We start from the raw sequence: 16651 nt of genomic DNA on the forward strand, positions 1-16651 counted from the left end.
TATTTTCATAACAATTGCAATGCATTTTTTACGTTTAAGTAAAAATACGAATAGCAGGTTTGATGACAATTCACAAAAAGCCACGAAATAAGTTATGCAATTTTTGTTAGTCTTTGTTTTTGGAGCTGTGAAAATTCCAATCGATAAATGAAGAGCAACCAGAGTCATTGAAATTAGAATGCAAGAAGAAACCTAAAATAATTTTAGAAGTCTGTATCAAGTTGACGGTAAAAAAAAAAACATTTCACGATACTTACGTATTTATCAAAATTAAAAATTTCCATGGAAGAAACTGAAATAGAGTCCGGAGTTCCGGCTATCATAAGAATTGAACTGAACACAAAAGGAAATGAAAATGCATTGTTGCCAATAGTGCGGTTTTCCATCAACGACATCATTTGTGGATCTAAAAATGCAGAAATTCCCTTAAATAAATAAATAAATAAATAAATTGGTGAAGGTTTTTCTCTTTATGTGGTTCTCAATTTATTTATCATACATCTGGAAGATCCTCTTCTAATGAAAAATTATACTTTTCTCTGGTAGTAGGTTCCTTGCTAATGCTGTATAATATTATTTTGAGTTAGTTAATTTTAAAGTTTTAATGCTTTGTTTTTCCAGGAATTTTTCACTCACGTTATATTATGAAATTTTTCAACGTAACGTATAATATCTCTTATGGTCCTCCAGGCTGATGTAAACCAAAACATTTCCTAAAAAAAACCCGGAAATACAGATTGCAATATTTGTATAAATTTCAGAAGCAAAGGGGTTAATCATATACTTCCGAGATTCCAAAATTGATTGGCTGATTTTTATGCAGGAACTGACTACAACTATTTAATTTAATTGTTAATAGTCTTTTAATGTATGTATATGTTTTGTACTGAGCATACGTATCAAGTGCCATAATGTAAAACGCCAAGGTATGCTTTAGATTGAAATCACAGCTTCAGTGTGATTTGTTGATGAAAGCCGCAAAGCTTTGGTAAGTGAAATATTCTTAAAAAACAAAATTGCATCAGTTATGAAGCAGAAAGTTTCCTAATTAGTCAATGACTTATCGTAAGTTACAAAGCATCAATATCGTAAAGAAATTAATTACAGAAGGCTAAAAATAGGTATTGGAAATTTGGGTGAGAGTATATTGGGAACTTACCGAATTTGGTTGTACGCGAAACTTATAGAATGTGGGTGACAAGTGGATGCCTTTCGCTATTTTGTAGTTAAATTTCTCAGATATTAAAGCTAACGTTTCAATTTGTCTCAACACGATAAATATGATTACATCCTTTGGAATACGGTGGATATTTGAAGGAACGAAAAATAAATCATTATTTCTCAACGCCAAAATAAGCGTTCACCTAAAAAGTCGATAGAAACTCTTCAAGAGTTGCGTGTGTAATTAAACGCTTCAGGGAAACTGAGATCATTAAAACGTTAGTGTTATCGATTCTATGGACCGCTATTTCAATTATTTCACTCGATCTGATACGCACGAGATCGTTCCGTTTACCACTTGTTCACCATTGTTCCACTGCAAGAATAATGAAGCTTTAGGTTTAACTTAATCCGAAGTTTGCTTTAGTTAGTCCCCCTTCACCACTCTTAGTCGTAAACTTGGCTTCTATGTGATAGCTTTGAACCAGTGAGCACGTATAAGAAGGAAGCTCCCCTGGTATCGGTATCAGAGCTCTGCACTTGCGCAATCGACGCAACAGAGAGGGGAAAAAATCAGAGAAATTGGTCTAGGGCCAGTACTACTGATCACGTGACGTCTGGCTCCTCGACAGTGCGCAGAGGTAGGTGCGCGTGAGAGAGAGATCAGGCTATGCCGTTATAGTTACCTTCCCCCTTCCTTCTTTCGCTCTCCTTCTAATATGTGCTCACTGTTTGAACTAAATTGTTACCGAATAGACCTTTACAGATGAAAAATTAACATGAATTTCAAATTTTTTGATATATTAACGCAATTCTTAGCTAAAATATCTTACAAAATATAAGTATTTTAGGTTCAACTATTGAACTACACCCTGGCGACAATTGTTAAAATATTTAATACTTTCGGGTCATTATATTTTCGTAGTATAATTTGCTTCGCCTCGCATTCCACGCGATCGAAAGTTTTTAAAACTTTCCCAATCTTCAGCCACTAGAGCATAATTTTTGTCATAATTAGACTTTTAGCGTGCCTGAGGAAATAGGTTGAACTTCTGACCCCTATAAATTGGTCAAAGGGCAAGTCTCCTTGAAAATGCACTTTTAATTAGGCAATTGCTATTCGGTCTTTTAAGTAAGCCAAATTTCGTTAAATTTGGTTTATATTTCATCAAGATAAAATATGTTTCGGAAATTTCCACATCTAAGAAATTAAATAATTAAGATTAATAGAGTTTAATTTTAACAAACTTGGTAGTTTTATACACTTAAAACGTGAAAAGACAGCGCAACATCTATATTACATTAATACCCGTACTATTCAAACTATTAAAATTATGTATCAAAAAGCGTGAAATAAACTGAATCGAACTCATTTTCCAAGACTTCTTTTATTTTCATATTTTTGCTGCAAAATGTAATTATATGCGCATGATCAGGCGCATTTTTTAGTGCGCGTGTGGCATATTAAGTAACTCTTTATTTTTCATTAATCGTCACCATAAGCAAAACTTTCAACACCATCTTCTTCGCAATCTAAACAGTCCTCCACTTCCACCTCCTCTTCTTTAGGTGTTGTACTACTCACCACGATCTGCGAAAACAATACATTAACTTCAGAATAATATTTAGATTCAACCAGGGAAAGATTTAATTTTAGGAGTAGGAATGGAGAACGGTTAGTATTTACTTCAGTCCGACTCATAGACACCCAGTATTGAGCCCCTCCCTCCAACACGCAACGAAAAGTTTAAATGATCTTACTGGCTCACTTAAACTACGTTTTGATGACGTTGCTGACGGGGACGGTGAAAAATGCGTAATTCATTTTAACCTATGTCGCTAAGACCCGCCTCTTCATTCATTCCCCTCCGTCCCGTGAAAGGGGGTCCGGGACTTTGACGTGCGCCCAGATTACTCTGTTCTCCATTCCTACTTCTAAAATTAAATCTATCCCTAGTTAAACAGACACTACAGGTATATATTAGCATAAGTGAAAAATCCCCTTAAAGTGTCTATCAAGCTTGACTCTCTTCGGTTGAATTTTTTAGTTTAGGGTCTATCTTTTTAACGGGTTTTTTCTCCAGCTATATCCAACCTATGTTTTTTACCCGAATCACGTGGTATTTTTCCACCCCTTACGATACTGATGTTTTTAAATTATTTTAAAGAAAAACAGGGAAAAAGACGAAGAAGTTTTTTACCATACATTTTTGATTGATTAAGCTCTTGTCTAGATATTTAGGGGGGCGGGATTACGGAACGGAAACCAGGCCTTCAATCGATATGAGGTTTTCATCACCTCTCGCGGTTCATACTAAGAGTACACTAAAAGGAAAGGCTTTCACGGTGGTAGAGTCTCATATAATTTAATACCAGGGTGGGGTTAGACGTATTATAGGCAGAAGGGGGACAGACTAGCCCTCAATAGATCCCATTTAGACATATAAACTTAATGGTGATTATCAATTTATGTTATAAGGTTTTTTTAACATAATTTCGCAAACAAGTTATGATAAAAAGAAGTAGAGTTTGGTTTGACTTAATGTTTGACAGAAAATTAGTGAGAAATTGTCTTACGTCTATTGCAAATCCAGGGCAATGCTTCTCAACTGCAAAAAAAGTATATTGTCAAACTAAGTTTAAGAAATTGCCTTAATTTTGAAACACAGCTGAGCAGCTTTTTCTTTTAAAAGTTATTTGTTATGGGGCTGGAACTGTAATAAATTTTGTCCGTAATAGAGATCTGTTAACAAATCAGCTTTTACTAAGTATAAACAGGGATAGATTTAATATTAGAAGTAGGAATGGAGAACGGTTAGTATTTACTTCAGTCCGACTCATAGCCTAGTATAGAGCCCCTCCCTCCAACACGTAACGAAAAATTTAAATTATCTTATTGGCTCACTTAAACTACGTTTTGATGACGTTGCTGACGGGGACGGTGAAAAATAGTGACGTAATTCCTTTTTACCTCTGTCGCTTTGACCCGCCTCTTCTTTCATACCCCCCGTCCGGTGGTAGGGGGTCCGGGACTTTGACGCGCGCCCACATTACTCTGTTCTCCATTCCTACTTCTAAAATTAAATATATCCCTGGTATAAATTAATTGAAATAGTTTTGGGTTGTGACTTCGGCAATTGATCGACGATGGAGTTGTAAATTTAGTTTTCTTATAAAATTTAAATGATATATTTTAAAATCACGTACATTTAATCATCTCTGACTCTCGGAAAACAGTTTCAACATCCCCACCGGAATCGCAGTTGAAGCCACCATATTTCGGTGCAGGATTTGTGCAGTTTCTTGTTCGCCGCATTAAATAAACATCGTCTTCCTTGAGACAGGTATAGTTCGACCATTCACTCCATCCGCCATCAACTGAAAAGAGATGATAAGCATTTCATATAATTTGCTTCCAATTCTCTGATATCCTATAAGGGGTGTTTAAGATAAGTCTGCCAAAAATTAAAGGGAGTGTTCTTTGTGTCAGACTGAATGAAAAGTGTCAAAGAACATGGGGTCTGAAACATTTGGTTTCGGAGTTACGGGCCCCCAAACAAGGAAATTGGCAGACATTCTGAGTAAGATATATCAGAGTGCTCATCTTGTTTAGACAATTTCAATAGCTTCCAATCTAAGAACGTTAATGAGCCTTTATCTAGCAGAAGAGTATTTTAAAGATTGAAGGTACGGGCCCCAAACAAAGTTCCCAAAAACAAGGAAATTGGCACACATATGGAGTTAGACATATCAGAGTGCTCATCTTGTTTAGACAATTTTAATAGCTTCCAATCTAAGAACGTTAATAAGCCTTCATCTAGCAGAAGAGTATTTAAAGGTAGAAGTGTGCCTAAGTTGGTAATTAAAAGAAGTTCATAGTGTAACAGTACACTTTCTCAAATATATAAGATTACGTGCAAGTCACAGCAAACTGAATAAATTTTTCAGAAATTAACATCACAGAATTTCAGTTAAATGGTTTAAAATGGGAAAAATTGCTTACTGGGACAGTTCACCGTCTCATTGCAATGGTGAATCTTCACCATAGCCCCTTGACACATTTTCCCACCATTTGCGGGCCTGGGATTGTTACAACGTCTGTATCTGTATTGTATTCCATTTTTTTTCCAGCAGTCCCTGGAATCGCATTCGGACCACCCTTCAGACCACGATCCCCAACTTCCATCAACTGTGAAGTAGGAAAGAAGTAAGTTGGTACTCAAGAAAGTTTTGTTGGTTAAAACATTTGTTAAAGTAAAAACAGACTTATGCATGCTTCAACATCACACTCGGCGTTATGTGATTGTACCGCTCCTTCTGTACATTCATTGGCTAGGTCTTGACCCCTCCTCAATGACACACGAACACATTTTCTTGTTTTGGTTTTGATTGAATTGTCTCCACACGTTTTTGAACATCGGCCATAGCTACCCCAGTCTCCCCAACGTTCGACTGTGAATTAAAATGGGAAAATTATAAAATAATTAAATTTTAATTTTTTTAGGAGGCACTTCTGTGGAGTTTAATATCAGAATTGAATTATAGCATGAATTTATTTATTTAAAATAAATATATATCTGCATTGACTAGTTAAACTACATATTCAGGGATGGGTGGGGCTTAGTTTGAGTGACGTCAGAGAATTTCCGGCGGTTTGTTTTCAAAGCTAAAGCTCTTGTCATGCGAAAGGCTAATTATGCTTATAAATTGATCAACTACCGCATTAATTTTACCTCCAAAAGCAGGGAAGAAAACCAGCAAGATCAATTCTCACCATTTCAGATGTTGGTAGTTAATTTTCAACCGTTTCATTTTCCTTATGGCCAAGACTTAGCACTTTACCAACAGTTTTCAATTTTAGATTAGGAAAAACATTGTACGCACTTATTATAATTTACTTTAATAGATCAATATCACCTTCGGACATCGTGTTGAGATATTGATTCACTTATCGGCGATCATTTTTAATATTCAATTGACTTAGTTTGGTAAAAATAACCGAAAATTGTATCCCTCATGGAATTTTGTTAAACTGGTCGTCTGCTGTTCGAACTTCCGGGTGTCTCGATTTATTTGATTAGCTACCGCAATGACGTTAAACGCGTTTGTAATAGAAAGCTCCCTCCCATCCCTGAATAACATGATAGAAAGGCTAATGATACACATATACATTCATGTTAATGAATAAATTCATGATTATAGTTAATATTATTAATACAGTAATGTTTAAAAAATTGTCGTTTGAGAAATTCTGAAATCTATCCTCGGTTTCGGCTTGCTTGGCTTGGAGAAAATAGGGGGTTAGAGTAGAAACATTGTTGGCTCATGTGTGTAAATATTTGAGCGTTTGCCCAAGGGTACCTTGCGATTCGTTACCGAATTACAACTACTAATACATCAAAAGAAGAACCCATAAAATTCTCAATAAAATGTTTCTAAAAACGAAGTATTTTCAGCGTTTTGAAGAAAATAAATAGATACATTTATTTAAAGTTGCCCCCTACTTGGTCGACCGAAAACGCAAAGAGAAAACGAGACTTCGCGTCGTAAATTTCACATTGGGCACTTGGAAAGCTTTTCATATATACTATTTGACTTCACCATAAGTTTATAAGCTATGTTCCATAAGTGTAACACTACCTATACTTCGAAATGCTAGAGAGTTACAGCTCGAGCTAGTTCGAGAACGACAAGCGAGAATTGCAGACTACACTCTGTTAATTTTGCCGTCCATCTATTCCTATTTTGTCTGTACTAAGCCGCCTTTGACAGCGCCTCACCAGGCCTATGTCGCTTTACGACAGTTAATGACATGTCACCTTAGTCACTTCATGGCAAGCTTTTAGTAACCAGTGGCAAAATTTTGTAACATATGCTTCAACTCATAATATTATATTACATGTACCTGAGCATTCTTGTAGTTTGCAGATGACCGTTTCTGAGTCGGTTTCTCCAATTTCACACCCATCTTCACTATCATAATCCAATTCGCACTCCCTGGTTCTCAACTTGACACCGTTTCCGCAGGTTTTTGAACACGGTCCAAAGTCACTCCAATTACCCCATTGTTGAGCTTGAACTGTTTGAAAACGGAATTTGGATAAAAGTGAAATTACTTGTGAAGACTTGTACTAATAAAGATATAGACAATTGAACAAACACTTACATGATGGAAGAAATATAAATAGCGTAAAAGCTACGGATATTAATCGGTTCCAAACTTTGGTCATTGTTGAAATAACGTCTTTTTAGGCATAAAACAAATACGACAATGGGCGTCTGCATGCTATAACAGTCTAAGAGAGTAACCAAAACTATTTTCCCCAGTTTGCAAAATGATACTTGTTTTTTAGTGTTAGAACTTCGTTCTTTGCTAAACTTATAATCTTGTTTCACATCCTATTCGTCTGTATTGTAATAACTTTAAATTAATATTCGATTTAATATTTAACTCATTAAGGTTAAAATTTGCATAAAATTCAAGCGCTCAATTTACACATGATTTAAGAATTACATGATCAACTAAACTTGAGATGTGTGCAAAAATGCTGTCTTGCGCATATTGTTATTTATCAACGGAAACTTTAAAATATGCAGCGGATGTAGTAGATGTATTAAACAAGTTGGGAAAACCAAAATATTACCTCTCCGTGTCGAGAAGATTATATAACCAAGTTTCCGACACACAAAATTAAGCTGTAATATTCCACTCGTACCACCATTTAAAGCTCAATAGAAAGACAATGAGTTTATATTTCAATTTATATTTATTTATATTAATATTTTCTTTTCGTAACCATTTAAACTGAACCAAGTACAACGAACTTATCAATTATACTACAAACTCATTAATTGTGCAACATCAATAATTTAGTAACAATGGCATTAATTGCGCAACATCAATAATTTAGTAACAATGGCATTAATTGCGCAACATCAATAATTTAGTAACAAAGTCATTAATTGCGCAACATCAATAATTTAGTAACAATGGCATTAATTGCGCAACATCAATAATTTAGTAACAATGGCATTAATTGCGTAACATCAATAATTTAGTAACAATGGCATTAATTGCGCAACATCAATAATTTAGTAACAATGGCATTAATTGCGCAACATCAATAATTTAGTAACAATGGCATTAATTGCGCAATATCAATAATTTAGTAACAAAGTCATACATTCAACAACAAAAACATACATTCAACAACAAAATTTAATATCATGGCTTCAGATGTTAAAGAAGCCAATAATGAAGCCCTGGTGATAATTGTTGCTTCCTGATAAGTTCTGTTCTCTAGAGGAATGAATGTTGGTACTTAAAACAAATAGGGATTTCCAACCCAATATTAACTGAATAAAGATACTTTCATATCGTAAAAGGACGTCACAAGTAATTTACTGCATTAGTGGATCTATCATGCAAATATCCCAGAATTGGCACACATTCCTGAAGACAAAATGCCATTTAGATTTACACTCGCACCAATGTTACTACGTTTAGATAATTTCCTCTCTCACAATCTTTTGGGAAATAAATGGCTGTGAACGTCACTTTATACCATACATCCAGTGACTTTGCCCGAAGCTCGGTTTTTGGCCAAGACTTACTAAACGGGATCGTTTGGGAAATGGCTGTGAACGTCACTTTATACCATACATCCAGTGACTTTGCCCGAAGCTCGATTTTTGGCCAAGACTTACTAAACGGGATGGTTTGGGAAATGGCTGTGAACGTCACTTTATACCATACATCCAGTGACTTTGCCCGAAGCTCGGTTTTTGGCCAAGACTTACTAAACGGGATCGTTTGGGAAATGGCTGTGAACGTCACTTTATACCATACATCCAGTGACTTTGCCCGAAGCTCGATTTTTGGCCAAGACTTACTAAACGGGATGGTTTGGGAAATGGCTGTGAACGTCACTTTATACCATACATCCAGTGACTTTGCCCGAAGCTCGGTTTTTGGCCAAGACTTACTAAACGGGATCGTTTGGGAAATGGCTGTGAACGTCACTTTATACCATACATCCAGTGACTTTGCCCGAAGCTCGGTTTTTGGCCAAGACTTACTAAACGGGATCGTTAGGGAAATGGCTGTGAACGTCACTTTATACCATACATCCAGTGACTTTGCCCGAAGCTCGGTTTTTGGCCAAGACTTACTAAACGGGATCGTTTGGGAAATGGCTGTGAACGTCACTTTATACCATACATCCAGTGACTTTGCCCGAAGCTCGGTTTTTGACCAAGACTTACTAAACGGGATCGTTTGGGAAATGGTTGTGAACGTAATTTTGGTCGCACATCGACTAAAGCAGTAAATTATTTTCAATTAAACGCAATTTATCAATTTTGAATCCACTATCAGTCGCCTAGAAATCCTCAATTAGTTCAAATTCCTGACATTAACATACATCTAGACAACAGAACTTGATGGACAACAACAACGTTCGTTGATACTGAACTCCCAGTAGGTAGCGCCATGAAACCAAATGAGACCTGAAAACAATTGAATAGCATATAATTCCTTATTCCACACAGGAATATTGCAATTTGAATCAAGCATCGTCCTTGTTTGAATTCACACAGAATTCCTTATTTAACACAGGAATATTGCAATTTGAATGAAGGATCGTCCTTGTTTGAATTCACACAGGAATATTGCAATTTGAATCAAGGATCGTCCTTGTTTGAATTCACACAGAATTCCTTATTTAACACAGGAATATTGCAATTTGAATCAAGGATCGTCCTTGTTTGAATTCACACAGAATTCCTTATTCCACACAGGAATATTGCAATTTGAATCAAGGATCGTCCTTGTTTGAATTAGCAAGTTGGCTAATGGAACCCCAGAGTTAAAGGGTGTTTTTGCAAGCCATTTAGCAAGTTGGCTAATGGAACCCCAGAGTTAAAGGGTGTTTTTGCAAGCCATTTAGCAAGTTGGCTAATGGAACCCCAGAGTTAAAGGGCGTTTTTGCAAGCCATTTAGCAAGTTGGCTAATGGAACCCTAGAGTTAAAGGGCGTTTTTGCAAGCCATTTAGCAAGTTGGCTAATGGAACCCTAGAGTTAAAGGGCGTTTTTGCAAGCCATTTAGCAAGTTGGCTAATGGAACCCCAGAGTTAAAGGGCGTTTTTGCAAGCCATTTAGCAAGTTGGCTAATGGAACCCCAGAGTTAAAGGGCGTTTTTGCAAGCCATTTAGCAAGTTGGCTAATGGAACCCCAGAGTTAAAGGGCGTTTTTGCAAGCCATTTAGCAAGTTGGCTAATGGAACCCCAGAGTTAAAGGGCGTTTTTGCAAGCCATTTAGCAAGTAGGCTAATGGAACCCCAGAGTTAAAGGGCGTTTTTGCAAGCAATTTAGCAAGTAGGCTAATGGAACCCCAGAGTTAAAGGGCGTTTTTGCAAGCCATTTAGCAAGTAGGCTAATGGAACCCCAGAGTTAAAGGGCGTTTTTGCAAGCCATTTAGCAAGTAGGCTAATGGAACCCCAGAGTTAAAGGGCGTTTTTGCAAGCCATTAAGCAAGTTAGCTAATGGAACCCCAGAGTTAAAGGGCGTTTTTGCAAGCCATTAAGCAAGTTAGCTAATGGAACCCCAGAGTCAAAGGGCGTTTTTGCAAGCCATGTACGTATTTTTATACAGGCATGACGTGTAATAGAGTAGTGGCGGTAGAGAGGGGAGTAGACTATGTATCCCCCCTTTGGTCGCGCTCTTGTAGGCGGACTAAGAGATAGAAGGGTATGACGCTTCATCTTACCTTACCGCCACCGCTCGAATTAATTAATTACAGGGTAAGACCCTCCCGGGTAAGCCAAGTAGATACAGCCACCCTCTCCACCCACTTTTATCTACTACTGGTTTTACTATGAATAGTCGCTTGATAAATATATCTTTAGACACCAAGATTTGCCACCTTTAACTTCTTTTTTTTTTCGACAAAACACATTTCTTTGTGATAAGAATAATAGTTTTCTCTATAAAAGGCTTCGTATCGGTCTATAAAGCTCTGTTTTCAAAGCATAAATATAATTAGCAATGATAATCTGTTGAGTATTTTCTCTTGAGACGAGGTAACAATGCTAGGAATTCCATCAACTATTAATTAACAACGCTATTACAGCTAGGACAACAGACACCCCTATTCCTTTTTAACAAAACATATTCCTTTATGATAAGAGTAGTAAGTTTCTCTGTAACAGGCCTCGAATCTGTCTCGGAATAGTTTGTTTCCGAACGCTAAATCTAACTGGCAATGATAGTCTGTTGATACTTTATCTTCAAGGCCAGGCATAAGTGTCATATCAAAGGAATCAAAGAACATCTTCAGTGCCGTTTTACTTTTTAAAAAATTTATGTTAAAATCTCCCACAACAACTGTCGGAATAGAGGCATCATATCTAATATCGAATAAAGGATTAAAATCCTCAAAAACTGATCTCAAACTCGCTCCAGGCGATTTGTACAACAAAACAACAGTCATCGGTTCATTTTCAATGGAAACATCCAACCAGCAACGTTCCACATGCGAATTTCTGAAAGGTCTATCGGTTCGTAAAACCCTATTATTCAAATCGTTAACTACATTTTCTGGTGTATCTTTTAAATGAATGGAAGAGCCAAATGCAATTCTACGTGCCGTTCTTGGCAGATAAATACCACCCACTTCCCTAAAGGATGGCACATGAAACTCATCATTTTCTTTCTTCCACGTTTCAACAAAGCATAATAACTGGGCATTTCTTATTACGGTGTCTGCTAAAATATCTTCCAAATGTGCGTTTAAGGACTGCACATTGTGAACATAAATATAAACCGGTTCGTTCAAGAACGGTAACGCAATACTCTTCGTATCTCGTAATCTTTTAAGTTCCAATCCAACTTGATTGTTTTTAGGCGCATTTGGAACTTGAAATTTACCCTCAATATACAAACCAGAGGCGTTTCTCGCTCTACTACAAGCAACGTATAAATGAGCTCTCTCTAATTTCTTTCTTTGATTACAATGCACTACTACAGACGAATACGTATCTCCTTGACTCTTGTGTATCGTAATAGCCTCAGAAATGACCAAAGGAAACTGTTTCCTAGAGACCGAAACATTATTTTGCCTCCATTTTCTACTAAATGCCTTAGTAACTTTCTCGACAGGAGTCCAAATCCTGTTAAAGTTATTCTGCTCGTATAACCCATGACTCTTTTGTCTCAACAACTTTCCAACATTAGCATCAGCAAACTCAATCCAAACCCTAAACGGAATTTGTTCACCGAGCCTATTTGTGCAGTACTCTATTTTTCTTAACCAACCTGTTGCCCCATTTGTAAGTCCGTCAGACGTATCAACATTGTTAGTCATCATGTATCTGGCGCCACAAGCGAGCGTTAATTCTTTAGGCAGACCATACGTATCAGACGTTGCCAACGTTTGGACTTGAGAAAGAATGTTATTTCTAACTTCTCTAGTAAGATCACCATTTACAACATCTACTGAAACGGAAATAGACTTTTCCGTATTCATGTTTAAAAGCATCTCTTCGTTAAACTGGTTCACTTCAACGTTAGTAGGGAAAAGATGTATCGCTTCTTTTGGCGGTACACGCTCTCTATTCACTTCTAAACTTACAAAAAAGTTAATATCATCCTGATTCATACTTCCCACAGCCATTCTGTTCAAAGCTTCCGCAAACCTTTTGTCATCTTTTTGCCTCATAATTTCTTCAAGCTCTGCAAACTGGAATTCTTCCCATATTGGGTTACCAATTAACGCCGCATAGGGATTGTCAGTATCACTTTGACCTTGAAAAGCGAAATGATCGCGCACTGGTCTAAGTTGGTTAAAATCTCCAACTAACAGTACAGATACACCACCGAAATAATCTGGACAACCCATTATCTCTTGCAATCTCGCGTTAACTCGGTTAAAAACCTTAGCTCCAACCATTGATATTTCGTCAATAATTACCAATTTCACTTGACCATACATCAATCTACAATTGTGAAGAGTTTCACTTTCTAGCCTGGAAATATTCCCGGCAAATTGACTAACCGGTAGACAAAAGGTACTATGCAAAGTAGCGCCACCTATATTAAAGGCAGCCTTGCCCGTAGGTGCGCATCGCAAAACTTTAACTTCCGAGGGATTAGACCCTGGCTGCTTATTGTAAAATCTAGTAACAGCTTCAAATATGGCACTTATCAAAACGCTTTTTCCAACACCAGCGCCACCGGTAACAAATAGCCGTAAAGGCGATTCCTTGCATTTTAAATGATGCAGAACTTCATAAAATATTTCTTTCTGTTTCACATTCAGCATTCTAACAAGTACATTGTACTCAGAATCATTGACTAACGTCACTGACGGAGCAATAGTTCTTTCCGCATTACCATCAAGAATATCACGGGTAATATTTCCTATAGACTCCTGAACCGTATTTATTAGAAATTCAGAATCTTCAACAATTAAAGATCTATCTAATTCATTTCGATGTTCCAATTCAGGCTGAATATTAGTAAGATCAGCTTCAATAGCTTCACTTTCGAAATCTCGGACAGCCTGTTCAATGGCCGCTTCGTCAATTTCGTTATGAAATTCTTTTCTACATTCCTTTATAATCTCAAGTTTAAGTTCATACTCTGATTTCAGATCCTTTGTCAAAATGTCCCTACTCTCATCGCGCCAAGGCGAGAACAACATTATTTGCTCACGATAATACTGTTCGGGTTCTTTCACTAAATTGAATCTCCGATACCGCATAATTTTAGAATGGCCACGTTTTCTAATAAAACCTGAATCATTTTTCAGTTTCAACCATTTACCACATTCAACTTCAAGGTTTTCATTGTCATCAATATGACTTTGGGTTTTCGCAACTCTACGACTTTTGGAAAACTCGTACCACGTCGCAAATTGAGCTAACGTTACTGCCTCTAAATCATCTGGCCTTTGAACATAATGGTCCAACATTCCAGAAGCGAAAACGTCCATACTATCTTCTGACAACTGTTCAAGCTCACTTTTGCTTTTGAGAATATGGACTCGATTTTCGGGCAAATTTGTATTAACGTAAATACAGGCTCGACTACATCTAGAGACTGGAATTTGTAAAACACTATATGCCGCTTCTTGCGCGCTTACCTCGTGCGCATTCAAAAACTGATTTGCTATCACTTTCAACTTTTGCTTTACCGTACATTTATCTGACTGTGCTCGTTTAGCAGCTTCACGCAAAAGCATTGACATGCCACGCTGAGATTTTCCAATATAAGACACAATATACATAACCAGAGCGTAAGGATCAAGTACAAACTGAATGTCCATATTCGCTTGCCAAAGGCGCAAAGTGCACGGGTTGTACGGATTAACCCTAGTATCTTTAGGGTGTCTTTTCAATAAAACAACTTTCTTTTTTATGTCATACGTAACTGCCTTAATATATTCCTCTTCACTCATTCGCAACTTTGCCAACAACTCCTCGAAACTATCTACCCAAAATTCCTTTTCTTTCGATTGCAAAAGTTCATTCAATTTTTTGGAATTCCTCTTACATTTCAGTTCTTCGTCAAGAGTACCGGGTTCTCTTAAACTCGGATCATAAACAATAGTTCTAGGCATGGGAGGAAATGGAATTCCAAAACGACAAACTGAACTGTTATTTACCTTTTTCTTACACGTTGTCGTGTGTTTGTGCATTTGCAAAGACGTTAACAAATCCCCATTACCATCGTTCAATTTACCAGCGCAAGAAATAACTTTATCAATAAAGTCCTCTACCTCTTTAACATTCGACAAATCATCTTTGAGCTTAGGCGCATCTTTAATCCATATCAACCCATGTTGATGGGGAGACCCTCTTTGCTGTATTTCAACTCTAAAGTAATAATCTTCAATAACACCAAGGGGACCTAGTTTTTGCAAAGCTTTAAGCAGAGCCCGAAAACGGTGGTCAAAATATCTAGCACAAGTAACAGGATCATTCTGAATCAACTTGGCCTTTTCCGAAAAACTTAAATTCCTAATTTCATTATCCGCTAAGCGTTCTTGACCTGAGGTCACTCTCAGTATGTTCAAAAGCTCAGGCCATTTGCCTTCCGCAGCTGAAAACGTTATAAAAAAGGTAGCCGTACCAAGCTGCCTAATCATAGCCATTAACTCTTTCTGCCTATGCTGCCAATATGAAGGCGAGGACTGCAAATTTTCTAATACTCTAAAACCATCATCCTGCTTAACAATTGAATCGAGTGCACCAGCAGACGATAAAAACCCAGCAGTGTAATTAGAGCCATCTTTTCTCTTGGTTTTTCTCATACACACTTGTATAGATTCACTTACTTTCATTGTTTCCAACTTAACAAAAGCGTAAAACAATTTTGAGACATTCTTGGCACAACGTCGATCAACATTACGAAGCTCCCACTTGGCAATATCCCCAAACCTACCTTTAACCTTAAGGTTTCTCTTCTGACCGACATAAATACTGGGGAATGACAATTCCTCAGCGTCCTCGTCATAGAGCAAAGACATTGGCGTTTGACCTTCACCAGGAGCAAACTTAACATGCATGGTGTTAGTGGGAAGGAAATCGGACAATGACACTAACAACGTGTCTTGATTCCCAACTGGTAATAAATTAACTTCGCTAGCTTCATTGACTTCATTCCACATATCATCGCTATCATTTTCGTTCGCTAAATTCACTGACCCTACTGGGTTTTCCCTTAATATATCATCCTGATTTAACTGACGGTCATTTTCGTCAACAATAAATTCAAGTTCTTCTGGAATTGGATCCAATATATCGACTCTTACAGATATTCCATGCTTAATATACAACGGTGTTTTCACCAAAACCTTAAGAGCTTCGTGCATTTTTTTAGGCCTAACAGTTTCATACAAATATGGTGTGTTATATTGCATTCTCCTCATAAACTCAATTTGAACAGTATCTGTTTCACGAGGTAACCGTGGTAACACTGACACTGTAGACTCGACATTTATAGGAACGTTGACCACGTTTCCCTTAATCCCCCTTTGTTGATCACAACCCAACCTTCTTATTTGCATAAAAGGTATTCGTGGTGAAATCATCCTTTCCTCCAAATTAGTCAAATTAACTAGTTCTGACGGAACTTCAGGAAATTCAAATCCATTTTCTCTGGAAAACTTGGGGATTTCGTTCTTCTTGACAGCTTTATTACAAGCACTACATAAAAATACTTTGTCATCCAATTCACGACCATGAATCCCAGGAACTGCCAAAAACACTCTAGACTGAACTAAGCTACCCGATGCTTTAAAAAAAAGATTTGAACACCCTTCACATGGCCACGTTGGACCTTCTTTTATGCTTTCAAAATACGTCTGCTCTATAAACACAGGATCTGTTCTTCTTTCTGCCACAGACAATCTATTCCTAGAACGTTCAGGGTTCCTAAACTCCACATTTGCACGACTGGCAGCCATACCCAACTGATTTCTAACACGTTC

At 37.2% G+C, this 16651-nt stretch overlaps 2 protein-coding genes across 2 annotated transcripts; both read right to left on the reverse strand.

The window, feature by feature from the left end:
• Window positions 1-2637: 2637 nt before the first annotated feature.
• LOC149678502 (netrin receptor UNC5A-like) lies at window positions 2638-5964 on the reverse strand. The gene is made up of 6 exons (XM_089837162.1): window positions 5936-5964; window positions 5428-5613; window positions 5165-5350; window positions 4369-4539; window positions 3739-3770; window positions 2638-2752 (listed from the first exon to the last, which is right to left on the reverse strand). The coding sequence occupies exons 3-6, from the start codon at window positions 5220-5222 to the stop codon at window positions 2648-2650; spliced, it is 366 nt and encodes a 121-aa protein (XP_089693288.1). The 5' UTR covers window positions 5223-5350; window positions 5428-5613; window positions 5936-5964; the 3' UTR covers window positions 2638-2647.
• A 982-nt stretch (window positions 5965-6946) lies between these two features.
• On the reverse strand, window positions 6947-7431 carry LOC149678503 (thrombospondin type-1 domain-containing protein 1-like). Its single transcript, XM_089835878.1, has 3 exons — window positions 7328-7431; window positions 7067-7240; window positions 6947-6954 (listed from the first exon to the last, which is right to left on the reverse strand). The coding sequence occupies exons 1-3, from the start codon at window positions 7389-7391 to the stop codon at window positions 6947-6949; spliced, it is 246 nt and encodes an 81-aa protein (XP_089692004.1). The 5' UTR covers window positions 7392-7431.
• Window positions 7432-16651: the final 9220 nt, after the last annotated feature.

Source organism: Phalangium opilio, unplaced genomic scaffold (genome assembly GCF_054372755.1).
Source record: "Phalangium opilio isolate 3A_F unplaced genomic scaffold, DU_Popi_V2 ptg000042l_1, whole genome shotgun sequence".
In the NCBI taxonomy this organism is placed as follows: domain Eukaryota; kingdom Metazoa; phylum Arthropoda; class Arachnida; order Opiliones; family Phalangiidae; genus Phalangium; species Phalangium opilio.

Bases quoted from the DNA above. Each gene is read 5' to 3' on its own strand.
- LOC149678503 (XM_089835878.1), bottom strand. From the start codon at position 7,391: ATGACCAAAGTTTGGAACCGATTAATATCCGTAGCTTTTACGCTATTT. The intron at 7,241-7,327 runs GTAAGTGTTTGT...GTTTTCAAACAG, and splicing joins ATTTATATTTCTTCCATCAT to TTCAAGCTCAACAATGGGGT.
- LOC149678502 (XM_089837162.1), bottom strand. From the start codon at position 5,222: ATGTGTCAAGGGGCTATGGTGAAGATTCACCATTGCAATGAGACGGTG. The intron at 3,771-4,368 runs GTACGTGATTTT...CTTTTTTTGCAG, and splicing joins AGAGTCAGAGATGATTAAAT to TTGAGAAGCATTGCCCTGGA. The intron at 2,753-3,738 runs GTAAGACAATTT...TTGTTTTCGCAG, and splicing joins GCCCTGGATTTGCAATAGAC to ATCGTGGTGAGTAGTACAAC.